This window comes from Adiantum capillus-veneris, chromosome 27 (genome assembly GCF_014529385.1).
Source record: "Adiantum capillus-veneris isolate H3 chromosome 27, ASM1452938v2, whole genome shotgun sequence".
NCBI lineage: Eukaryota > Viridiplantae > Streptophyta > Polypodiopsida > Polypodiales > Pteridaceae > Adiantum > Adiantum capillus-veneris.
This window is the reverse complement of record NC_140957.1, coordinates 49,661,792-49,689,538: the sequence shown is the minus strand read 5'-3', so window position 1 is coordinate 49,689,538 and position 27,747 is coordinate 49,661,792. Positions and strand designations below refer to the sequence as shown.

The 27,747-nt window shown below is 38.7% G+C and overlaps 1 protein-coding gene across 1 annotated transcript in view; it reads left to right on the top strand.

Annotated features, from left to right (window-relative positions):
- LOC147421931 (uncharacterized) overlaps window positions 1-21,249 on the top strand; it is a 61,952-nt gene extending 40,703 nt beyond the window's left edge. Inside the window, exons 2-4 of the mRNA XM_086502992.1 lie at window positions 20,645-20,830; window positions 20,917-20,995; window positions 21,078-21,249. Of these exons, the coding sequence (XP_086359118.1) occupies window positions 20,645-20,830; window positions 20,917-20,995; window positions 21,078-21,249 (437 nt within the window). The remainder of the gene's footprint in view (window positions 1-20,644; window positions 20,831-20,916; window positions 20,996-21,077) is intronic.
- Window positions 21,250-27,747: the final 6,498 nt, after the last annotated feature.

Below are 27,747 nucleotides of genomic sequence, written 5' to 3'. Positions count from 1 at the left end.
CAAGGACACCTCATGCCATATGAAAGCATGACATTTCTCCTTGACAAAGTTTTGTAACCATGCTTGCAATAATGCATTAAAATAAGTGTATCTTTGAAATCATGCCACCTAGTGTCCCACTAGGATTTGATTCTCTCCTAGTAGCTATTTAAAAAGAAATATAAGAAAAGTATAAAAAATACATAGAATATATATATATTGGAGTTTACCCTAGATATAGGATCTAGCTAGGGTGTGAGATGATAATGAAATAGTAGAAATAAAGAATCAATGCTTTTTGCCCCAAGTTAAAGAGACGGAGCTATTCACACTTTTCCCATAGTATTTTTTGATGGTAAAGTAAGAATTCATTACCCTTGAGATAAATAATAAGATGAGATAGAAAGCTTATTTTTATACTTACATATGCATATGTACATTATAGGAAATATAATTATGTATCTAAAAAGTTACAAGATAACTCTTGTAGCATGTGTTCCCACTATGTACATGTCACAGCACGACATCCACCCCCTCTAAACCTGCACATCCTCCGGCATGTGCCAAATTATTTCTTTGTAAGATCAGCCCTCTTGTACATTTTCCTTGCTTTCATCTTCACTGGATGATTCCAGAGCTTCATTTTCACTTTGATCTTCACCTGTGTTTTGCTCTTCTTCCTCATCAGCATTTTCTGGATCATTGTCTCCTCTTCTCTTAAACATTTTGATCCTTTTTCCTGCAATGGGAATCTTTACTTCTGTGCTATCTAGTTCAGACAAGCTGTAAGTAGCATTTTCATGCACATGTTTTACAACATATGGTCCAAACCATCTTTTTGAAAACTTACGCATGACTGTGTGTTGGTTATCAAGGCTACTATCATACACTAAAACCCAGTCACCTTTGTCAATTGCTTTGCTCCTGAGCCGATGTCGCTTATCAAAGTAGTCCTTGTTTTTCAATCTTGCATTTTTGAGTCGTTCTTTTGCAGCCTCAATGTCTCCAGGTCTTCTCTCTAGTTGCCTTATGCGCAATGCAAGGAGATCTTCCCTACTAAGCCCCTCTTGCCAAGGTAGTACATTCCATGTAGGAATTGTATCTTCAATCGGCATCACTGGCTTTTGACCATACATTAGCTTCGCAGGCATGTAGCCAGTTACTGAGCTATGTGTTGTACGATCAGCCCATAAAGCATATGGTAACAGTTTTGGCCACTCACCAACTCTTCCTTCGCAAGCCTTAGCCAAAGCTTTGATGATAGGAGGATGCTCTCTTTCACTCTTTCCATTGCCTTCAGGGTTGTAAGCTGTAGTAAGAGAAAGCTTGATCCCTAATTTAGAAAAGAACTCCCTTGCTTCTTCGGCATCCAGTTCACCTCGATCTGCAGTGATTTTTCCCACACAACCATAACGGCAAATCACCTCATCAAGAAGGAATTTTCACACAGCTTCTGTGGTCTTAGCTCTTAATGCTCTTCCTTCAACCTGGTTAGTTAGGTCCTCTCGTGCAAGAACCAAGTATCTCATCTGCCAGAGTCCTAAAGGCATCGTGACTAGATCCACAACCCATTTATAGTGCATGGCTAGTGGATATGTAGGGTGCAATCCATCACGATGTCGAACATTTGAATACATTTGACAAGTTACACATGACTCTACAAACTGAGATACATCTTTATACATACCCTTCCACCAGTATTTTTCTTTCAACTTGGAGAAGGTTGCCCACACACCCCTGTGTCCAGCCCATAGACTCTCATGAAACTCTTGCATGAGCTTTACTTGAGTCTCTTTTTTACATATAACCCGTTGTGGTGTAGCACCCTTTTGCTTAGGATGCTTCCACAAGTAACCATCCCTTAAAAAGTACCCATATGATTTCCTGCGTATCCTCTTGAATTCTTGTTCAGACCAATCATCCTGTTTTGTTAGAGTACTCAAGTACCTTCCAATAGAAAGCCAATCACCTTCATAAAGATCTTTCAAGAACAATTCAAGTGAATTAGTCATGCAGACATTGTTACCTTTGACATGAGAGATAGAATAGAATTTTGTGCCTACATCATCTCCCTCATCAATCATTTGTGACTCATCTTCATACCTTGCCCTTGATAGCATATCTGCCACTGTATTGTCTTTACCTGCAATGTGCTTAAACTCGGGATTTAAGGACTTAATGTAGGCAATCCACCGCAACATAGCAATGTCTGGTGTTGAGCAGCTTGTAATCATCCCAAGAAGTGGTAGACAATCTGTTTCTACAACCACACATGCACCAATTAGGTACTCTTTTCCACTTTTCAAGGCTGTAACCATACCCCATAACTCTCTCTTTATCTGTGGAAAGTTTCTTTGGCGAGCACTTAGTACCTTTGCTCCAAATCTTACCACATACCTGTGTCCTTCTTTGTCATCTTGCCCTATTGCCCATCCAATCCCTGTAGGACTGGTATCTACTGTCACAATCACTAGCCTTTGACACTCATAGTCTACCTTTCTCAAAGTCGTTGCTGACTGGAGTAACTCCTTTAGCTTTTTCATGGATGTTACATGTGCTTCTGTCCATTTAAACTTTTGATTCTTTCTAAGCAGCTGATAAAGAGGATCAGCTACATGTGCATAATGTGGAATCCAAATAACATAGAAGACACATGCTCCCAGAAACCTTCTAACCTCAGTGATGCTAGTGCATGTTTCTTTCATTCTTTGGATGGCATCTACCTTTGATGGACAAGGTTTACTCTCATATGGCCCGCACATGTGCCCCACAATGAGCACTTCATTGACACCAAACATAGACTTTTTCCCTGACAATGTAAGATTCACTTCTTCCAACCTAGACAAAATTTTATCACAATCATTTATGTGATTTACCACAAACCTGCAACATCCCTTGAGATCCAAAGCTTCATCTTTGTCACTTTCTTCACATCCTTTGATAGGCAAATCATCAATGAAAGGCATTGTGATTTGAGGAATAAAGTCACGTAAGACCTTATTCATCCCATTCATCATATGTGCAACCGGGTTGGTTGCTCCCTGTGGCAAGGTACACATCCTTACCAAACCCAAAGGTGTCCTCATGGTTGTCAAGTCTCTGCTTTCGATTGCAAGCTGAAATTGATCATACCCTGAGTAGAGATCCCCCATTGAGTAGATTGCCCTCCCTGCAAACGCCTCTGCAAATTCATCCACAATTGGACCTGTTCCTACATTTCTAATTGTCACCTTGTTCACTGGTTGCATATCTTGGATGAAGCGTAGAGAACCATTCTTCTTTGGAACTGTGAACCACCTGTTTGAGTATGGAGCACAAGAAGGCTCCAAGATTCCCATTTTGATTTTCTCATTTAGTAGCTCTACTAACTTTGGCAAATGAGCCTTTGGAACCGGAATAGGCCGCAGATTCCAAGGCACATGAGGTATTGTGAAAATTACCATAGGAGCTACAATATAAGGATCAACACATCCTATCTCATGTGGCTCAAATGCAAAAGCCTTACCATGCTTTGAAAGCATTTCTTTGAAGCACTTTGTCTCCTCCTGTGTTAGAAACTCCTTGCAACCAATCTGCAACTCTTGAAAAGACTCCTTTGTGAAGGTATGCCCGATCTTTTTAGGATTCCGCAAACTTGGTTGTAAAGAAGCCTGTTCAATCTTTTCCCTGTTGTTGGGTGGTAAGGGTGAAGCTACTGGTTTCACCTTCTTTGCTACACTCTTGTATTTAGTTTCAACATGGACTTCTGGGCCTACTGTTTGGCTTTCTTTGAAGGCTTCTATTACTTGATACATTTCCATAGAGCAAACTTCCACAACTTCATTTTCAAGATGCAAACTAGACCTCATTATAGCATCAAGCTCACCCATAGTATCTACAAAAGAAACTTGTTCACACAAACCCAAAACATTTTCAGTAGGCTGTAGCAACCCACTCTTTTTCATGCCTATTTGTACATTATGCACATATTGCTTCTCACATCTCTTCAAATCTTCAAGTTTTGTAAAACATACTGATCCATTCTTTGTTACCAAGGAGCTCGTTGAAAATGCTTCACCTATTTTTGGATCAGGCGAGACCCTTCTTCTTTCTGTACCACTGCAATCCCGCTTTACAATGGTACTTGGCCAAAACCCATCATTTCTCTATGATCATGAAACTCTTTGCTTACCTTTGGTAGAGGATGTTCTCTGAGGTTGTCACGATTTCTTTCATGGTTTACACAGACTGTGAGAAATTGGACAGCTCGTTTACCATCTTTGCTACGTATTCTAGCATATGCTGAACCATCGTCCATAACCTTTGTTTCCATTCGAACTCCCACAATGTAGGGTTGTCCAAGGATGAGATGATATGAAGATGTATCCTGTACAAGGAAGTTTTGGTCAATCTTTACATCACCTATTGTCACCTTCACACCTGGACATGCTGCATACAATTCACCGGATGAATTGTTTGCCACTTTTACCATCCAACCATGATCTGTGTCCATTGGCCATTTGCACTTGTTGTAGAGACTCTTTGACATTATGTTTATTTCTGAACCATGGTCAATCAAGGCAACAAATGGCTCTTCAAGATCACCTACCTTGACCAAAGTTTTCTGTAGTAGCCCTTGCCCAATGACTTCGTGAATAGTAACTCCTAGGAATATCTTCAACTTCTTCATCATCATTTGAGAAATACACTTGCTTCACTCTCCCACTAGATTGGTAGCATCCTACCACAGCTCCATCATTCTCCTTATTTTGCAGTTGCATCCCTTGTGTCTTTGAGGTTTCCTCTTCAACCTGTGGACGAGAAACTTCAGCAAGGGTTTGCCTCTTCCTCTTGATGATGTCAATAATCTCCTCATGGAATTCACGCTTTGCAATGCCAAGAACTTCTCCCAGAGTAAACTCAATCTTGCTATTCAAGATCCTTTCCTCTAAGACTTTCTTTAAATCTGTAGCAACCTCAATATCAGATTGTAGTTTATAAGTTGGGCCTTTTGTCTTACCTTTCGTTGGCTCTTTCTTCTTTCCTGTTGTAGACTCCTCCATGAGTACTTCAGGTGGAGATGCTCCTTGTGTTGAGGGTGTTTGAGAAGGCATTGAGTCGCTTCTTCCCCCACTTCTAGAAGCTCTTTTTGATGGTCCTTCATCAGGATTCTCACGTCTGCGCTTCTCTTCTACAATTGCCTCATTTTGTTGGCATTTTGTAATGTAGGCATGCACTGACAATGAGTCCACTGGATCATTCCATCCTGTTTCTAGACGTATGCAATCACCTGCTTCATGTAGAATCTCTTTTGTAAGCTTTCCCTTTTTAGCTAATTGCATGACATTTGGCCAAATTTGACCATGATGGTCACTCACTTCTTCATCACAAAAATGTTCAATTATTACTCCATAAGTAGCTGCCTCAACTGAAGAGGTGGCATGCTTGGTTGCCATATCTTCAACTAAGGTTTGCATTCCCCCATTCCCAAAGTTAGTTCTCAAGGGTAGACCTGTGTCTCTTAAGTGGATTTTACCATCCTTAAAAAAGACAACATCTTTTGACAAAGCATCACTAAAATCATCACAATCCCTTCTTACATGGTTTGTACTATCACACCAAATACATCTATTAACAAACCCTTCTTTGGGCTGTTGTCTTTGCCTAGGAAGTGGCCCTAATGGTTGGCCTTTTTCTTCAAGCTTTGCAAACTTCACCTTCAAGTCACGCATTCCCTTCACAAGCTCATCTAGCATGGACTCATCAAACTTAGGAGCGATAAAAGTAGGCTTTACCATTTTGTCAGAAGTTGAGGTGGAAGGACTTGTAGTGTTTACTACCATCTTGTCCCTTCTTCTTTGTCGTTTGGCAAGCAGTGAGACAGCACCTTCAACCTCATTCCAGTCGGTCTTTAGTCCTTGCTCAGCATCTTTATCTTCAAGAAGAAGCTCCAAATTTTCTTGAAACTCTTTACCTGCAGCTTGTAAGAAAAGATCTGTCTTCTCTGCATCTAGTGTGGCCCTTTCTGTCCTGGTGAGTTGTGCATAGCGCCGCTCAAATTCCCTAAGTAGCTCTGTTATTGATAGTCCTTGCTTTGGCTTGACTACCCATTCTAAGAATGTCCTTTTGGTCACTCTCTCAGAGTCCTCCATGAAATATTCCTCCTTTAAAGCTACTTTGAGTTCTTCCCAATTTCTCCCATGCCCATCTTTAATTGCCCTAACATGCTCCCTAATTTCTGGAGCAACAACTAGCTCAAAGCTTTGAATCATCTCACCTTCTGACACGCGATGCAACTCCATCTCCTTCACATACTCGCATAATTACTTGGTTACATCTCTGCCATTGAACTGATCCATTCTGTTGACGACCGCTTGTATGGCTTTCATTGCTGAAATCTCCCTTCTTTCAGTAGCATGTTGTTGTTGCATGAACATTGCAAATGCTTGAAACATTTGCATTGTTTCTGGGTCAAAATGCATACCCTGTTGCTCAACATGATCACCCATGGTTCCCCACAAACTCTCACCCTGGCAGTTTCGCGTCGGGTTCACCAAAAATATGTCGAGAAATTTGCGGTCTTGCCAGGAAAGCACCGGGCTTATGGCTGTGAGAGTTTGTGAGAGAACTCAACAAAAACTATATGAAGGAGTTAAACCATAGATGCCATGAAGACTAGGGTTTGGAAAGAAGTTCAATCAAAGAAGACTCACTCTTTCTCTCTTGCACTCACACACACAAAGAAAGAACGCAAAAGAGAATGTCAAAACAATACGAAGATGAAAACATCAAGGCTATGGTCATATCGTATCATGGGTAATATGAAAGGGTTAATGGATGAGTTAATGGCATTCAATCTTGGCTGACCAAATAGGCTACGAATTGTTCTTTGGAATTGTAGTTTTGTGCTTACCATAATATATATATTTTGTCTAGTGATTGGGATTAATTGTGTGTACAAATCCTCTTGGTTCATAGCAAGATAACTACGCTTACGTCAAAAGAAAAGTTATAGTCTATGAGAGGTAGTATGATGGGATCCGGTGATAGAAGTATTTCATTGAGCCTTTCAGGACCGAAGAGAAACACTATACGTTGTTGAAAGTGTATTTTACGGCTAATCCATACGTTAATTCTAATAGATCGTACAGAGTGAAAGCGATAGAAATGATCATCATGTGGGTTATTCATCTAGGATAGTATGTGAGAAATATAGATATGAGAAAAATGTAGATATGAGAGAAGTGAAGAGATGAGAAGTTTCCCTCCCAAGCCGTATTCTTGCCCGTAGGCAATAAGGATACTGCGGGGAGAGATGTACCTGTAGCAAGGAGAACCTAAAATTTGTAGAGAGGATGAATTACTAAGAGTGAAAGAGATAGATTTGGTTAAAGAGATGAGATTAGATATATATATATATATATATATATATATATATATATATATGTTGGATTAGAGATGAAAATGAAAACGACAAGAAATCAAGAAAACATCAATGTAGAACACATCTTACTTGAAACCCTTCGGCACCATTATTGATGGAGAGAGAAGAAGAGTGGATAATTCCACTTTGATTGATACGCCAAGTACAACACCTTCTTTGATTAGAGTTGATCCTCCAAGTATGGCGTACAAGAATGGCTAGTTTTCCTCTAGGAGAAAGTGTAGGCTTGGGCTTATGTTAATGGGGCTAAGTACAATTAGGCATTACTACTCACTCCCTCAAGAATTCCTCTCCTCAATGGCTTGAATGCTTGAGTTCCTTCCAAGGAAGAAGAGGTCCCCTTTTATAGGTGAAGGGAACCCACAAGGGTTTACACAAGAAGAGAGGAGCCAGTGTGAACAGGAATTGGAAAAGTTGGAAATGAGCTGTCCCTGCATGATGTGGGCAGACTGGGGTCCAATATTTTGATCATATCTCCTCAACCATAGCTCCAAATAAAAAAATAAAAATATGGGCAAAAACTTCAGCTCATTAGCTACGATTTTCATTTTAAAATCATTCTCCAATTCGGATTGGAACCTTGTGTAAAAAATTCATCAAAATAGGGTCCATTTATGGCAGCAAAAGTCTTCATGTGGTCTCCTTAGCCTTGACTTTCATTTAATTCCCAAGGACACCTCATGCCATATGAAAGCATGACATTTCTCCTTGACAAAGTTTTGTAACCATGCTTGCAATAATGCATTAAAATAAGTGTATCTTTGAAATCATGCCACCTAGTGTCCCACTAGGATTTGATTCTCTCCTAGTAGCTATTTAAAAAGAAATATAAGAAAAGTATAAAAAATACATAGAATATATATATATTGGAGTTTACCCTAGATATAGGATCTATCTAGGGTGTGAGATGATAATGAAATAGTAGAAATAAAGAATCAATGCTTTTTGCCCCAAGTTAAAGAGACGGAGCTATTCACACTTTTCCCATAGTATTTTTTGATGGTAAAGTAAGAATACATTACCCTTGAGATAAATAATAAGATAAGATAGAAAGCTTATTTTTATACTTACATATGCATATGTACATTATAGAAAATATAATTATGTATCTAAAAAGTTACAAGATAACTCTTGTAGCATGTGTTCCCACTATGTACATGTCACAGCACGACAACGTGTCGTTCTATCCTACGCAGCTCTTGCAGTACACCTCTGTGCGCCTCATATCGGTGTCTTCTTGCTTGAGCATTCAAAGAATCACCTCTTGTCCTCCTAGCACAGGCCTTTATATGAGGCATCTCTACAAATACAATAACACCAAAAGACAATTCATTTGTCAGCACAAGGGACTTCAGATTTAAGAAAAGGTCAGTACGAAGCAAAAAGATCGATAGGAAAGAGTTGCCTTGCCTTATTCGCTCGGTAGTGACCTCAGAAAATAGTAATGGTGGACATGACTTATATTTTCTGAGGTCACTACCGAGCGAATAGGTGCATAGGAAAGGGTTTGCCTTGCCTTATTTGCTCGGTAGTGACCTCAGAAAATAGTAATGGTAGACATGACTTATATTTTCTGAGGTCACTACCGAGCGAATAGGTGCATAGGAAAGAGTTTGCCTTGCCTTATTCGCTCGGTAGTGACTTTAAAAATAGTAATAGCATATTACTTACATATTATGAGATTACTACTAAGCGAGCAGGTTTGCAACCCCTGCAACAAAATACCTTATTCGCTAGGTGGTGACCTCAGAAAAGTGTACAAGCAAGAGAACAGGTTTACATCCATTGATACAAAATACCAATGTGAAGGAGATCTTAAATCGATGCGGTTCTAACTGTCATGTCGTTCCCTCCCATCACCTCCCCTTATATCGGGGGGATGGTACCATTGATTCTCTCTCCCACGTCCACCTCTCATGAAACCTCATGGCAGTACCACCCCTCACAGATCACTCACTCATAAGCCAGAGCCCAGGCTCTGCTTTTTATTGACCTCTGTACTAGCAGACATCACTTAACTTTTCTTTTGGTCAGTACCAAGTGAGTAGGGCCCTTCGGACTAAATGACCTTACCTTATTCGCTTGGTACTGACCAACTACACAAAATACAAGCGCACTGGACTGAAATCAAAACGCGTATTTGGCAAAAGAAGGCCCTAAATCCGCAACAAGCAGGGGTTACCTTCCCCTTATTTGGTTAGTATTGACCTCTGTACTAGTAGAAATCACTTAACTTTTCTTTTGGTCAGTACCAAGCGAATAAGACCCTTCGAACTAAGTGACCTTACCTTATTCGCTTGGTACTGACCAACTACACATAATACAAGCACACGGGACCGAAATCAAAAGGCGTATTTGGCAAAAGAAAACCCTAAATGTGCAACAAGCAGGGGTTACCTTCCCCTTATTTGCTTAGTATTGACCTCTGTACTAGCAGACATCACTTAACTTTTCTTTTGGTGAGTACCAAGCGAATAGGTCCCTTCGGACTAAGTGACCTTACCTTATTCGCTTGGTACTGACCAACTACACAAAATACAAGTGCACAGAAGGGTAGTAAGTAGCATACCTCTTCACTGTGTGTAGAGTTCCGCGTCGTTGAAGCACTACAGAACAAAGAGTAAGAGAAGGAGGATGCGCGAGAGTAAGAGGTGATGGAGTTTGCTTACCGTGTAGCGTCGATGGGGGTAGAGTTAATTAGAATGATGCACAGTAGAGGACTCGAAAAGAGGCATAATAGTTGAAACTTGAGATGTTTGGTGGGGTAATGCCTTAACTTAGAATGCTTACCTCGGGGAGGGTGACAACTTCACTTATGCGCGAGATTGCGGTTGGTAAATCGTACTGCATGGGAATCTGAGACCATTTAATACTGGTTGTCCTTGAGAGCGCAGCCCACGTGCCTTTTTGAGTGACCGTTAAGGGTCAGACAGACGCCAATCGCCCTTATAGTCGCCATCTCCATCTCCATCTCGCACCTTATGCTTGGCCATCTCTCGTGCCTTTGCCTTTTCTGCGCCCTTCCCCTTGGCCAGTTCTCGTGATCCTGCGTTTAGAGTCAGACGCCAATCGCCCTTGCATTCGCCATCGCCTTTGCATTTTTTGCGCTCTTCCCCTTGGCCAGCTCTTGTGATCCTGCGTTGAGTGACCTCCACTGAGTCAAGTCCTTTGTTGCCGCGTCGCCATCGCCCCCCTCTGGTTCTTTCTATCGGTGGCCTGCGACATCACCATCCAACTCGGCGCCATTGGATATTGCAGAGACAGGTTCTTTCTCCCTGCCTCTCCCCTTCGTGTGTGTTGTTAACTGTGTGCACACCGAAGACACTGCGTTAGGATAAAAACGCATGCATGGTTGGAATAATTACTCATTATGTGACCGTATCGCATTCATGGTTGGAATAATTACTCCTTATGTGACCGTGCATGAGTTTGGGCATAGTGAGTGAGTAGGCCTATAAATCTATCACTGATAACATAATGTTCTTATCCACCTGTTTCGAATGCCACAAGACAGAACCAAGCGAATAGGGCCCTTCGGATATTCTTGGGGGTTTACTCGCTTGGTACTGACTCAACTAACATCACCACTTATGACATTAGCGCACGGGACATAACCCGTCGATAGGGCCATTCGGTGATTCTTGGGGCCCCTACTCCATTGGTTCTGACTCAACTAACGTCAACTCTTAGGACGTTAGCACACGGTACAGAACCAAGCAAATAGAGTCCTTCGAAAATTCTTGGGGGCCCTACTTGCTTGGTTCTGACTCAACTAACGTCAACTCTTATGACATTAGCACACGGGACAGAACCAAGCGAATAGAGTCCTTCGGAAATTCTTGGGGGCCCTACTCGCTTGGTTCTGACTCAACTAACTTCAACTCTTATGACATTAGCACACGAGACAGAACCAAGCGAAGAGGGTCCTTCGGATATTCTTGGGGAACCTACTCGCTTGGTTCTGACTCAACTAATGTTACCTCTTATGACATTAGCGCACGGGGCCGAACCAAGGAAAATGGGGATTTAACATTTGCGAGTTTTTCATTTCAAGTTTTTTTGACAATTTTAGCAATCTTTAGAGTTTTTTTAACCAAATATGTGTCATAGCATAAAGTATCTATTTAATGTAATTTTCAATCGTCATAAGACTCCATATATGTGTGGTTGACGGAGAGAGAAAGTATAAATTCTAGAGAGATAGTATTTATGCGAGTTACCATTGGAAGAAGAGATCATAAATCCTTGAGAGAGAGAGAGAGAGTGACTTCTCTTCTAGAGAGAGAAAGTAAAATCATAGAGTTGCATATCACTACGCAGAGAAAGAGAGAGAGAGAGACCGAGAGGGCATAACGACGAAAAAAATATAAACAAATAAAATCACCATTTCACAACTCATGCCATTAGAGTCAAATATGCTCGCAACACATGTGATCAGAGTCAAATAATCCACAGCATATAAAAATGCGATAAAGTAAAAAATCATGCAGAATAGAGACAACACTAATTTCAGAGTTAAATATAATCCACAGCATATATAAATGTGATGAAGTAAAAAATAATGCCAGATAGAGACAATACTATTTTTCCCAAGAAATTGCTTTTTGAAACAACATAAGTTTGAGGATGTAAGTACATTCGCAAAACTACCACAGGATAAGATCAAAATTAGAGTACAAAAAAGGATAGTCGCCATAAATAAAATGGTCACTCTAAAAGGCAAGTAATTTGCTCCCAAATAGCTTGCAAGATGCTTCATATCTTTTGCTTGAAATTTGAAATCCTTTGCTGCATAAACAATGTTTTTTCAAGATAAATAATCACAAGTATAATAAACCAAAATAAATACAGAAAAACACTTTCATATCATAGATCAATATTCTAGTTGAGTGAAAGAAGCATACCAAACCAGTTGTAATTAAATGGAAGGAGAAATCATCCTTGGTTGTCCAAGAATAAAAGCGATGTCCATTGGTGAGAGGGTTGGCTAATGAATAATCATGTGCTCCTTAGGTTCAAGTCCGAGCACTTTTGTGTACACATAGTACATATGTTTGCATGCCAAAAAGGATTTGTTGGTATTCTCTCGCTTCTGAAAATCCGGACATGTGCATGCTGGACTCTGTTTTATATGAATCTCATAACTATTTTCAGTGAGAACTCGGAAAATTACATGCTCTTGAGACCTTTTCACTTCATCCAAAAATATAATTGTCATACTATTACATGCTTCCAATTTCTTCATGGCCTCTTTAGAGATTCCATGCCTCCACTTTTTCTTCCTCGAGCTGCCACCACCTTCTTTGCAGTTGCCAGCAAGAGGTTGTGGATTTACCATTGAATTCTCTGTCCAAAATCCACTCTGATGCAGCGCGGCAAGTTCCTGTGTGGAGATATCTGTCCCTCTTGCTACTGGCCAAGCATTTGGAGCAGGAGGTAAATCTTTGACTTGTCTTTTGATTGATTGGGTATGCAAAATATCATGATTACAAAACCATAACCATTGCTCGATTGTTTTACCCTTGAACATTCTTTCGGACCATATACATGGAGCAACAAGACCAACTGAGCGACTATGCAAGATATTGTCACAATTTTTTCTCCCTACTGTTCCAAAACATTTTCTTTGACTTTGAATGGGCATTCTCCTGAGGGCCCACTGAGTGCGTGGCACATCACTCTCAAACACATTGTTTGTTTTAGATGACAAAGGTGTGGTTGTTTCTTTTTGAGATCCAATATCATCATCACTGTCACTAATTTGCAGCGGAATGTTAGAAATACTTGGTCCTTGGGTATCAAACTTGATTTTTTTTGGTCGACCGCGATGGTTTCGTTGCTTAGATTCCATGACATATTCCGGCCGATGGGAGCTACTTGTTCCTGCTCTGCCCCTCTTTTTGCGTTGTACTGTTTCTTTGTCTCCATGCAAAATTGGTTGCGCATACATGGGAGTCCCTGCAACAGCCTCGTGTAATAGATGGGCCACGTTGGTTGGAGTTGGAGTTTTCTGAGATTCAACTCGAGAAAGCAAGGTCTCCATTGTGGGACCCGTTCCTATATAACGCCCAGTAGTATATCCCAAACGCTTTGCACATTGAATATATGAGTTTATAACATCTGTTACACATGCATCATACAAGGATATTTTTCCCTTTCCACCTTCACCTTCTAACCAACTGGCATGTACACTTTCTGATAAATTAACATTGGGAATTTGTGCCCGCTCCCACGGACTTAGACCACCCTATGAAATGCCAAAAAACATGAATTAAAATTTATAAATTTCATGTATGAAAAGAATTTTTTCTAAAAATATAGATTGTCATAAAGGTACTTACATCTGTTCCAATTCCTCCCTAGTGTGAAATTCGTTGCTCCCACCATTTAAACCATCTGCTCACTCTTGTGATGCTCTCTGTAGATAGATGTTATCTCCACCACTTTTGAATTGAAAGTGCCTTTTGAGATGCAAGCACAATGGTCTTACAAGCTCTCCAGTCCTCATACATATCAATGTGTTGATTTGTTAGATGTTGAGGTATCCACTTTTTAGCATATTTGTGGAGACTCTGCTCCCAATGAAATAGGCATGATCGTTCACGTCCCTCCATGATATTATCTGGCCCACCATTGAAGACTGTTCGAATAGCATTCCAATTTGCACCAGCTTCATCAGACATAAAACCTGCAAAGTCAGCTGCACCATGTCCATACTTTTTCATTGTTGAATTAAGGCTCTCCCAAAAAATAACTTGAGTTTTTGCATCCTCCTCTCTAGTTTCACATATAGCAATTATTTGTAGTGATCATATGCTGCAAGATATTCAACATAAACATTTTCACACATCTTCTTTTATTTAATGATAAAAAATACGAGATATTTAAATACTTAAAGATTACCTTGGATCATAAACTGAGCATGACATTGTTGCCCATCCATCTATTCTATGGGTAAAATCAAAATGTACCCACGCATTTCTCAAGTCACCAGTTTCAGTTCTTTTCATCCGATTTACTAGATCAATCCCAGAACCTGGTCCTTTAGTGGACATTTTAAATAGGAAGCACTTGTCATCCTCTTCACCCTGTCCAGGAAATCTACTCCCATGAAAAAAAGGAAACATGCACTTTTTTTGAAGCAATAAAATATTATCATATCCATCCCCAATAACAGCACCTTGACTCTTTCTCTCCTTTGAAACAATTGAAGAAAACCTACACGATGCATCACAAGAAGGCTAAATTTATAATAGTTAAAAAATTAACAAGTTCAAGGAACCAAATTGAGTTTTCTTACCCTTTGGTTTGAACCAGTGGCATCATTTCTTCCAAAAAATCATTGAATTGTACATCGGATGTAGCTTCAGCTTCCTCACCAATCAAGGAGTGAAGAACAAGTTGTTGAGCCACCAACATTTGAATTTTTCTTGGGCCACCCTTTTCTATTTTTAGTACTGCACCTACCAGTTTCCGCACTCTTGAAATAGCAGCCCTAGAGGTACCTGCCTTAACATTATGACAATGTTTACCAACATGTATTGCCAGTCGCGACATTGTACCATCTCTAGGCAAAACATAATAGATTTTGCAGGGACAAGCAGCAACACAAGTAACAACCTTCTGACAATAATGACAAGTTATTGTTGTATTCTCTTCCATTGCAAGGTAGTCCTTTTTCACCTGTCTGTCCAAATATCCATGAAAATCTCTACTATTGAATTCTTGTTCCTTAATATAATGAGGACACGTTGAATAATTACACTGCATGAATCCCAAACAGTGGCTTAGACAAATTGTGCATGCTATTGCCATGGTTGTCACAGATGGGCGAGTCCACAAGTGACCATCAAAGCGTTGTTCCATCCCTGTCATTCGTTTTGTTTTATCCTGAGTCGCAGGTAACTCAAAACACAAATTTCCATCATAATGTTGTGGAAGTTCAGCAACTTGCAAAGGAGCTCCACATAATGTTAACAGATCATTTAACTTTTTTGCCCCTGGATTTTGTTGAATCCAAATGACGATTGAATGAGTTTTGAGTTGTCCTATATCGTCACCACTACTTTCAAGATGCACAATGCTTAAAACATCTTCAGATATCTCTTTGTCATTTCCTTTCTCATTGTCAGATACCTGTATAAATGTGTCTGAATGAAGCATCTCAAACAAGCTCGAAAAAGAACCATCTATTAAGAAATGCTGATGACCTTCTATATCCCACTGTGGTTGTAGCAAGACTTTTGTTAGGCCACAATCACTTTCAATAAGAGCAGATAGTGACTGAAAATGGCAAGATGGAGGCAGCAAACTCTACAAATAGTAAGCACTAAGCAACAATGAGTTTCCCTTCAACTGAATGTCGCGGTTGACTATTTGACCACCAACCTTCCAAGTTATTGTTACTTTCATGTTGGACATATTCTCTCAAGCAACAGATTACAGGGTGGAGATGCGAGAAAACTGTGGTGGATTAAGTGAAGGTGGTGAAGGTTAATGAAAGTTAAAGATAAATTTAACGTTAATGAAACTGGTGAAAGTTAATGAAAGATGTGAAGGTTAATGAAAGTGAAAGATTGGTAGGTAGACGAAAAGACAGTTGCGTAAGATCTTGTGACGGTTCAAAGAATAATGAAAATCATAATTGAAGAAGTGCATTTAATATATGACGGTTCTGAATGTATGTGCAGTGGAATATGTCATCAAATTTGAGGGGCCATTTAATTTCTAAATGGTGGTTCAAGGACTGCATTTAATGCAGTCTAATAGTGTCTTCATCTTTTGTGTATGTGTGTGTGTGTGTGTGTGTGTGTATAATATATATATATATATATATATATATATATATATATATATATGATTCTGGGAGTGTCTGTATAAAAAACGTAACATTCTATATGACTGACTTTGTATAAAAAACGTAGGAATTTTTTTAGTTAAGTTATATATATGATTCCATCTTGCCATTTTATATATATGTGTGTGTGTTTTTGGTAGTGTGTATATATAATTATTTTAGTTAAGTTATATACATTACTGTGCGTGTGTATAAATGATTTTGTGGGTGTGTGTAAACAACGTAGCATTTTATTAAGTTAAGATATTTAAGTTAAGTGTATGTGCACATAGTTTAAGTTAAGATATTTAAGTTGAGTGTATGTGCACATAAGATATTTAACTGTGCACATAGTTTTTACATTGTGTGTGTGTGTGTGTGTGTGTGTGTGCATGACTTAACTTTAAGAATGCTACGTTTTTTATACACACAAACACATACAATCATTTTTTTAAATATATGGTTGTGTGTGTGTGTGTGTGTAAAAAACATAGTATTTTTTTAGTAAAACTATATATATGAATCCATTTTGTGTATATCTTTGTGTGTGTGTATACATATATATATATATATATATAAATGAATGTGTGTGTGTGAGTGTTTATACCACAATATCATTTTTGTAATATATGGTGTGTGTGAAAAAAAAAATAGTTGAGATGAAAGTGGAGTGAAGTTTAAATGGAGTTTTAATTGAGATTGAAGTGGAGTGAAGTGAAAGTGAAGTTTTTCTGTGAAGAAGGAGATGAAAGTGGAGTGAAGAGAAAGTGGATTTTTGCTGTGAAGAAGAAGGAGCAAGAGAAGACAAGGTACTGTGTGTGTGTGTGTGTGTGTGTGTAGATTTTCTATCAAATGATGTGTGTGTGTGTGTGTGTGTGCGCTTACCTGCGCACGCTCGCCCGATCCACCGGAGGAGGTCCAATGGAGCTCCAATGGAGCTTCCATTGGACCTCCTCCGGTGGATTGGGCGAGCGTGTTCAGATAAGCACACACACACACACACACACTCACACACACAGTGATACACACACATCAAAAACACTTGCACATACACACACATCTAAACACTTGCAGTCACACACATCAAAACACTTGCATACACACATATTAAACACACTTAGAGTAACAATTACAATGATGTAAGAACAGGTCGTTGTAGAGAAGAGGTATACAAATGTCAAAGTGGATTTGTATTTTTCCTTGCCATGAGCAAGTTGAGAATGGTTTTTTTTGTAATTTGCATTTTACGCCGCTATGCTGCCGAAATTTAGAATTTTATATTTGTATTGTCAAGCATATACACACATACACATATATAAACACTTTTATTCACAACATCAACACACTTGCATACACACACATATTACACTTACATTCACACACACATAATCATGCACACATCCACTTGCATACACACACATACATACATACATACACCCACATATATAAACACTTGCATTCACAACATCAACACACTTGCATACATAGCACAAACACATACACAATCATGTATAAAGACACACACATATTACACTTACATTCACACACACAATCATGCATACATCCACACACACACACACACATATAAACACTTGCATTCACACACTTTAACACACTTGCATACACACTTACAGTAACAATTACAATGATGTAAGAACAGATCGTTGTAGAGAAGAGGTATACAAATGTCAAAGTGGATTTGTATTTTTTCTTGCCATGAGCAAGTTGAGAATGGTTTTTTTTTTTAGTTTTCATTTTACGCCGTTATGCTGCCGAAATTTAGAATTTTATATTTGTATTGTCATTGCTAAGAAGATTTTTGTTGTTTGTGGTTAATAGATTATGGCTCGTACACCATCTAAACGTGGCAGGACAGGTATCTCTCAAAGTAAGTTCAAATACATTAAGCTATTTGTTTTCTTTTCTTTTGTCTCATCATACTCACTAAACTATTTGTGTTCTTATTGTTTTTTGCTTGTAGGAGTAGGATACACATTAAGATCTGGCACTACAGGGCATAGGGCCAATGCACGATCTTCCATTGCTTCTTCCAATGTCCATCGAAATAAAGATATTTTGGGTGATGTGCATGAAGAAGAGGATATATTGAGTGATGTGCATGAAGAAGAGGTGTTCATAGATATTCATGCTACACAAGGTGAATTGGTGGCTCACAGCGTGTCTGAAGCAACAACAATTGTTGCTAAACCTCCCGATCATCCAACAGTATTTGGAAAGGATGTTCATGGTCGAATATTAGAGGATATTGTAGAGGGTTTTATTGTAAAGAGAGGTGGGGAAACTCCTCGAATTCCTCTTTGTAGATTGATGGAAAATGAAGCCATTAGAGCGATGGGTCCAGGCACTGAGGGCTTGGTGAAAAGGTTTGAGATGTCTGGATACAGTGTGCTTGGAGCTCCATTTCTTGTGTCATTTAAGAAGCCAGGCCATGATCAACATTATGTTTCCGACTTAGACAAAGATGAATGGGGGCCTATTTGGCGAGAAATAAGCGATGATTTTGATAATTCCCTTCCCCTTGAGTGGGAAGACTTAAGGGGAAAAAAATTTATCGTTTGGGATGGTAATCACCGTTTGAAAACTTGGATGCGCTTAATAAAAATACGTAAGTGATTTCTTTTTTTTTAATGTAAAGTTGACTTGTATTACTCTATGCTTTCTAATTTTCTTTTTTGTTGTTGTAGAATTTTCAATGATAAAGTGGAGACAGTGTTCTGTGAAATGTCAATTTGTCTTTGTTGATAGAAGTGCAGAGGGGGAGCTTATGCTAGCTTTGCGCTCTCAAAATGAGTAAGCACATTTGTTGTTTTGAACGTTATTGCTATTACTTTATCGATGTCATTCTACTGCCATTTAATTTAAGATATTGTGGTTTAGGATTGGTAGAACCACTGTGAGCACAAATTTTGGGCAGGAGATCTTCTTGTTCCAAAAACTGGCTGTGGCAAGCAAAGATTCTTTAATGAACGACTTTCCCCAAGATTGGATTCGATGGATAGAGGTAGAGCTTGCTTGTGAGAAGAAGGCATCTAAAGGGAGTTGGTACAACGCTCCTGCTCTTTTATTAGCAATGCTCATATGGAAGGTAAATTTTTTTGCCTTAAAGTACACTTTTTATGTAATTTCTAAAGCTTGACATTATTTTGTAAAATCTTACTTTTTTTTTCATTTGCTCTACAAAAGGAAGACTTTGACTTGTCTCTTATCAAAGAGATGCAAGAGATCAATGATCCCTCGATTTCACTGCCAGAAAAGGAAATGGTTGCTCGAGGAAGAATAGAAAAAATATTCAAAGAAAGAGCTTATAAGGTAAACACTTTCTCTTCTCCCCGTTTATGTTTGAATTTCTACTAAATTGTAAGTTGACATGTCATTTGAATTTGATATATTTGATTGAAAAATTGATTTGATTTGATCTCGTGCTAATATAACATAGATGTTGGCCATTGCCAACCCCGCCAATGGCCAAGGGTTCTTCTCTTTATTATTTAACTTCAATTGGATAAGAGAAAAGGATCAAGTGGGCCTTACAAGAGACAAAGTCCACTCTTTGGCAACTTCTAAAATATCACCAGAGAGGTAATAATTTTTGGATAAAAAATACACATGAAATCATCAACTGAATTAATGCATTTATGGTTTGTTTATTGTTTGCTCTATAGGAAAAAGGAAATATTGCACTCTTTGATGCATTGCCGTGTAGATGATGTTACTTCTGAGCATTATATTAGTGCAATGAAATTTAGAATGTACTTGCGTAAAGAGTGGTATTGGGGAAGTATCTTGAAGCAATGCTTGAGGATCAAAGGGAAAATGATTGAAGAAATGCCGGAGGGCTTTGATGCATGGTTTCATCACCAATTGAGGGACCACATTGATAAAGCTTTTGCGGAGCTTTGGAGTAAGCTCATCACAAAAGAGTCGGATGAAAAAATTCCAGAGCTTATGGAATCTTCAAGGAGAGTATTATTCAGGTAATACAATTGATATCTTTATGGTTGTCATTCTATTTTTTACTTAGAGTTTGTATAATAAATAAGTCACTTAGGAAAGGAGCTCAAATAAAGTTAACTGCATTTTATGTAGATGGCTAATTCAGCTTTACGATCAAACTTTGTTGGAGAAGTTTCCAATTGCTGTTGAAAGTTGGAGGGACCTCTCTTGTGAGGAGTGTATGTATCCACTATGGATGAGAGATTATGGTTTGATTGCTTGGGAAATTGAGTATTGCCCTTGGTGGCTAGATTACACTCGAGGCACCTACTCACGTGATGAAGGGAACTTATATAAAGGTTATTTTTGGCATTTATAAAAACTACAAAATTGTTAAAGTGCTCATACTATTTAGATTATGTTTGTGAGAAATATATTTTTGTTTGCTTTAGAGCATGTTCTTGAAAGAAATGAAAATGGTATTGAGGAGATTGGCTCAGCTTCCAAGAAAGCCACCTCTTCGAAAAGAGTAAACAATAGTACAATCTCCTCTATAAAGAAACGATTGGATTTTGTTAGATCCAAGAAGCCCAATAAGTCTCCCAAAAAGAACCAAAAAGGTGCTCAAGGCTCCACAGGTAAACTTGCTTGTATAGATATCTAGCTGTCACTTTCTTTCTACTCAACAATTCTTGATGAAGTATTTTATTTTCTGATTATGCAGTGCCTTCCATAGATTGTGATGTGAACGTTATTGGGAACATGCTAGATGTTTACAAAATTTCTCTCGATGATGAGAAATGGTAAACACATGTGAAAAGAAAGACTGACTATGTGTGGTGTGTGTTGTGAATGTTTGAAATACATTTATTTGATCGTATGCAGGATCTTGGATTTTCTTCATTCAGCCCATGTTGATGGGGAAAAGAGCAATGAAGTGGCCTCTCTTTTGTTTGCGGATTTTCCAACAAACTTTAAAGTTGAAAATTTTTCAGAGAACGAGGTATGCATCCTTCAAAACCACAATGGACAGTCTATGATAGTTTTGGAACTTTAATTAAATTAACAATGCGTATTATGCAGGTCCCTCCATGGAATCAATTCTCTCAAAAATTAAGTAAGAAAGTGGCCGTAATAGCTTCAAAGTATGTGGCAGACAATGGGTGGTACATCACCCTAAGCTCCACTGATCACTTTGGCATTGTGTCTAGCCATGCCATCGAGATGGGATTCAAAATGATGCACACCATCCTTATTTTGATCCCCGATGGTTATGTGCGAAAGACCATTGAGATTGAGAGAGTAAGTAAATTTATTTGTTGATTGAAAAGCATGCTTGTAGTTTTCTTCAATTAGATCACATTCTAGTTGTAATTTGTAGGTGGAAACACTATTGCTAGGATTGTTTTATCGTAAGGGTCAACGTCCTATCTACGATCGACGAGATGGAGAGAGCGTGGACAACAACTCTTTCGATGCCAAGTCCGGAATACTGGTGGAGCGCGTCGACGGAGAGTACATTGGAGGACACGCTCTTAGAGGTGCCGCCGAGCGTAGCCTTGACTTCTTTCGGTAAGAATATATGCTTCCTACTATGCGTTATTGGACTATGTTACATAAAGTAAAAATACGCATATTTTTTGCTTTTTTTAGCTGGCTTGTGCGGACATTTACTGCGGAGCACACCTACATTGTTGATATGTTTTCTGGATGTGGTGGCTTGGGCAATGTTTGCGTTGAGTTGTCTAGACACTGTCTCTGCATAGATAGTGATCCAGAGGTCTTCCATCAACATCTTTCACGCTTCAAGGCTCCATGTGTACGTGCTATTTCAGCAGTTGATGCAGATAGTGATGAGGAGACTGATTGGCAACAATATGATCCCGGATCACATTGCCCTTGATTGACATCAACATTGGTATTATCTATCATTTTTTCTAGTTTGTGATTTTTATGGAACGATGTGTGACCATGGTGTTTGGGTGCCACTTTTTTGGTATTACTGAAGACATGTTGTTGGTGTTGATCGTCCTTATCAATTCAGCCATGATTTCATATTTATTATACTATATAGAAGTTTGTTGAGAGCTTTGGATTTACCAAAGTAATATACCAACATATGCTTTTTTGCTTATGTTATTTCTTCTTCCCGTGAGCATTCGTTGCTGCACGGAAGCAAGTATGGAATGGAAATTTTTTTAGTTTGAATTTTCATACCGTTATGCTACCAAAATTTTGATTGCTTATCAATATCATCATGCTTTTTGTTCATGTTTGAAAACATAATCATGATTTCACGTATACAGAAAAGTTAGTCAAGCTTCACGGAAGCAAGTATGAAATGGAAAATTTTGTTGTTTGTATTTTCGCGCCGTTACGCTGTCGAAATTTTGATTGCTTGTGAATATAATCATGCTTTTTGTTCATGTTTAGAAACATAATCATGGTTTCATGTATACACAAAAGTTAGGCAAGCTTCACGGAAGCAAGTATAGAATAGGAAAGCTTAACAAAAGTTAGGCAAGCTTTCACAAAAGCAAGTATGGAATGGTTTTATTTTTATTTTTCACATTGTTATGCTGTCAAAATTTCATTTGCTTGTCAGTATTTCTTTACACTGTCGGTCTAAGAATATATATAGTTTTATATATAATATTTATATTATATATATAATATCTTTTTATTTATTTATTTATATGTGTGTGTTTATGTACGTAAGGAGATCTTCAACTCGGTAAAGTGTTTTTAAGTACTTGTTTATACAATATATCTAGTTATTTATACGTGTGTGTTTATGTATGTATGCAGTTCTTCAACTCAGTAAAGTGTTCTTAATTACTATTTTATATGCAAGAGTCTATGCGTGTTTCCTTACTTTGAGGTCTTCGACCAAACAAGTACAACCATCAATATTTTTTAGATTCCTAGTTTCAAATTGGCTTATTAGGCATTCATCCTTGTTTGCAACAACACCTACATGGACAGGAAAGTATATTCTACTAAAAGTAGGGTAAATACTAAAGACATGCTCATCTTTTTCTTGCATTAGAAAAAAAAACTCACATAGATTTTCTTTACATTTTTGGCTTTCAAACAGATTGTAGTTACATTTGACGGTTTAGTTTAGCTACAAGATATCAACAATACCCTAAATTATGACAGATCTTGAAGATGTGTTAGTAGACCAGGCCGATTAAAAGTATCACAGCTACTTCAATAATAATAAGTCAGACAGAGACATATGAATTATTCTCGCCAAGGCACTGAAGAGTGGAACACCATCATATAGTTAAAATAAGCATCATATAATAAAATAAGTTGTTTACATGATTACGTAGGGAATCAAACCTGCACACACACACACACACACACACACACACACACACAGTACAACTTGCATCACACTAGTACAATTTATCATGTGCTAGTGCATATTTATTTAACTATATTATTTAGTGCATAATTATTTAAATCTTGCCTCAATCTTCTACCACATTAGAGCCAGAGATGTCGACCAGGTTGATTGTGCATTTGCAGACAAGCAAATGGTCAATCTCCGCCTGTAAATCGGCCCTTCGAGAGCTATCTATGTACCCCCATGTCTCCCACTTGCCCAGAGCTTCTCGCATTGTCTCAAAGCCATCATTGATCGCCTTGTTTGTGTCACGCTCTCTTTGTGTAAACGTCTTCTTTTCTTCAAGGGGTGCGTTGGGGGGGAGTTTGTGAAGCTCTTCATGGATTTTTGCAACTACCTCATTACCAGTACTAGCATATCCTATAGGCATTGTATAAGTATAGGGAAAATGAAAAAATCTCTCTTGATTAGCACCTCCGATTCACTTGTCCAGCATATGGTGCTTGCCTTGTAACATTTATATATAGGCTAAAGCACCATGCTCTCAAAAAGCATTGATAGTGATGGAAGAGTGGCATGTGTTAGTGACATGAGGGGTCCCACGCAGCATATGCTAACTGCTAAATTGGAACGTGCAATAATATATGCATGATTTGTCAATATGAATATTATAATCGTCTACTACTCCACCACTAACTTTTAAAGTGGGGTGTGCAATAAAATATGCATGATTTGTCACTACGATTATTATTCCCCTATAAGATTTATAAGCATCTAAAAGTGCAATGAGTAGACAACACTAACTGCCTCTCTATGGGCTCGGGAAACACTATGATTATTATTCTTCTATGAATACTATAGGCATATAATAGTGCAATGAGTAACCACCACAAACTACCTCTCAAAGGGCTCGGAAAACATTATTTGTGGACCCGGATTTGGAACCTTTTCACACGTATATGAACAGGAAAACTCTCTCTCTCTCTCTCTCTCTCTCTCTCTCTCTCTCTCTCTCTCTCTCACATACACACACACACACACACACACACACGTGAGTAGAAAACGTGCACAAAACCTCCTTCACAACAAAACTCCACTTTCATCTCAATTAAAATGTGGGATATTTATAAAATATATAAATTAAACCAACACATAAACAATTATATACCAAGATACTAAATGAAATAATTTGAACCGGCTTGAGAACCTTCTTACCCAAACTTGAGCCGCACTTTTTTAATTTTGAACCTATCTTTCCTCTCTCCCCCTCATCTCCCACTCTCTCTCTCTCTCTCTCTCTCTCTCTCTCACACACACACACACACACACACACACATATGAGTAGAAAACGTGCACACAACCTCCTTCTTCACAACAAAACTCCACTTTTACTTAACTCCACTTTCATCTCAATTAAAATGTAGGATATTTATAAAATATATACATTAAACCAACACATAAACAATTCTATACCAAGTTACTAAATGAAATAATTTGAACCGGCTTGAGAACCTTCTTGCCCAAACTTTAGCCGGACTTTTTTCATTTTGAACCTATCTTTCCTCTCTCCCCCTCATCTCCCACTCTCTCTCTCTCTCTCTCTCTCTCTCTCTCTCTCTCTCTCTCTCTCTCTCGTTGTCGGTACTCTCACACCCCCGATCCTATCTCTATTTCACAAGTATGTTTTTCTCTCTCCGTCTAATCCTTCTTCTCTCTCCTTCCCTCGGTACTTATTTAACATATCACAACGCCACCTTAGAGAGCATACATATGACTGGAATCCATGCTTCTATAAACTCGAAAAAGCATCACCTGTAGCAAAAAAACACGAATTGATTAACTCGCAAATAAAATTAACCCAAGGAAAATGGGACATTGAGGGGTACTCAAGGCCCAACATTCGCTTTGTTATGACACCAAATAGTTTTGGCTTGCTTTTTCTTTCAGTCATGGAGATCATAGTCCTGGAGACAGACGTGAGCGAGGATAACCATTCACATTCTTATATAACGCCCGTGCTCATCACCGTGTACCAGAACTATCAGGAATGTTCAATGCACAGTTTTCTATACAGAGGATTATAGATTGCTCCTTTGAGTACCTACAAAACCATTTGCAACAGTATGAGGCAGTCACTTGTGACAATTCCATGACAGTTGATGGAATGAGATATGTGCACCCTGCCGACCTTGACCTTGACAAGAGTGCTTCAAGGAGACTGAATTGCTGTCTTGAAAAGTGTCCCTCCAATGCACTGCTTGTACAAGACAGGTGTATGAAGCACTTAAAAAAATGTTGCTTATTGGAATTCTACCATGGGTTTGTCTGTTACTTATACTTGCAAACGGATGGCGAGTCAGAGACTTCGCAGTCAACAACTTTCGGTAGTTTTCCATTGGCGCCGGAGGAAGAGGTAGAGGATGTGGAGGTGCAATTCAACCCAGAAGAAGAGCGGGAAGAGGTACTAAAGGAAACATTTGCTGCGGGCTTAACTCTTGTTTCTCTTGCGGATGCAGCAATAGGGTGCAAGCAAGAAAGCCCAAGTATGGAAGCGACTTTGCCTCTGAATTGTGCTCCCAGCTTTCATTAGGAAAAATATGAACCCTCTAGGGGCCCTTTGGGATTAAGGTTAATTAGAGGCCAGCCAATAGGAAGAGGGTGGTGGACACACTTTATACCCTCAAAAAAGTAGGGAGACAAGGTAGCCTTACACCTCTTAATGGCCTCTTACCTAGTGAGAAGGTAAGGGAGGTGGCTAGGGGAAAGGGAGGGGGGGGGGGGGGGGGGGGGGGGGGGGGGGGGGGGAGGGGGGACCACTTTGACTTTTTTCGCCCACTTTTTGGCCCGGATTTAAAAATACACTAAAAATTTCAAAATTTCAAAAAAATTCAAATTTCAAGTTTTCCCTCCTTAAAAGGTCCCCTAACCTATTTCATGGTCAAAAAAGTATTTTTGACCTCCAAAAGTCAAAAACGTGCACTAAAAAATTCCAAAAAATTAAATTTTTCCAAAAAAATTCAAAACATCATTTTCCACCCTCCAAAGTCTTTCTAAACCTATTCTATAGCTAAAAGTGATTTTCTCTCTCTACAAACCCTTTTCCAAGCTCTCCATGGCTGCAACAACTACATGCACCCCCTATAGTCCAACATTATCTCTCTACTAGCTTTCTCCCATCTCCATTGTAGCACCAAGCAAGCTTCTCCCCCATCTCTTCCCCTTGCCCACCACATAGTTCCACACCAAGCTAGCTCCTCTCCCTTCTCTCACCTCCATTACAGCATGAAACAAGATTATCCTCCTTCTACTTTCATTCACTCGCACTACATGGAAACCTCTACTCCCGAAGGTGGAAAAAGCATCAACTCACATGACTTGCATACCACAAGAACAGGAGGTGTGAATAGTGCATGGGCATTGCAAGGATTCATCTCCAACATAAAGATAGAATGGTGAGAAAACTACCCTTGTAGCTTACATTCAGAGCTTAAGATCATCTCCATCTTTAAGTTTATCATGTTGGAGGTAATTAACCTCTTTATGGCTTTCAATGTTTAGGCTTCACACCTCATAACATTCGGTGGTGCTATTTTGTTGATGGATTTGGTGCGCCATCTATAGTTTTGTAGCGTGTTATTGAGTCTTACAATGTAAGTAAGTTGTGTTATCTATGGAGAGTCATCAAAGATTTTTTTTATAATTTATTTTTTGTATAGTTGTCATTAGATTATTAGAATGATATCATTTTGTACTTTATAACTTTGTACTCACATAATCTATTGTTTACTTACAGAGTCAACTTGTTTTGAGAGGACATGAGCAAGCAACCATGTGCAGAAATGGAAATCACCCTATTTTTGTTCCGTGAGGAACCTTTCACTACCGTGTTAAAAGATTTTGATAAGAATAGTAGGATTTTTGTAGAATCTTGAACCAATAGGTACTCTCTAGGAGCTCTTAGAAAAGCCATCCCTATAGTACTACTATCTTCCCTAGTGTCATAGACACACAAATACTCGTGTATATGAATCTCTAGATGAGAAAGACAAATACTTATAAGAGAAGCCTAACATCAACAACATTGTCTCCATTTGTAAATATTTTTATGAAGCTGGATTCCTCTATAAATGCAATATAAATATCTGTTTTTGTTAAATGGTGTCGCATTGAGTGAGAGTATTTTATTTAGATTACTGGAGT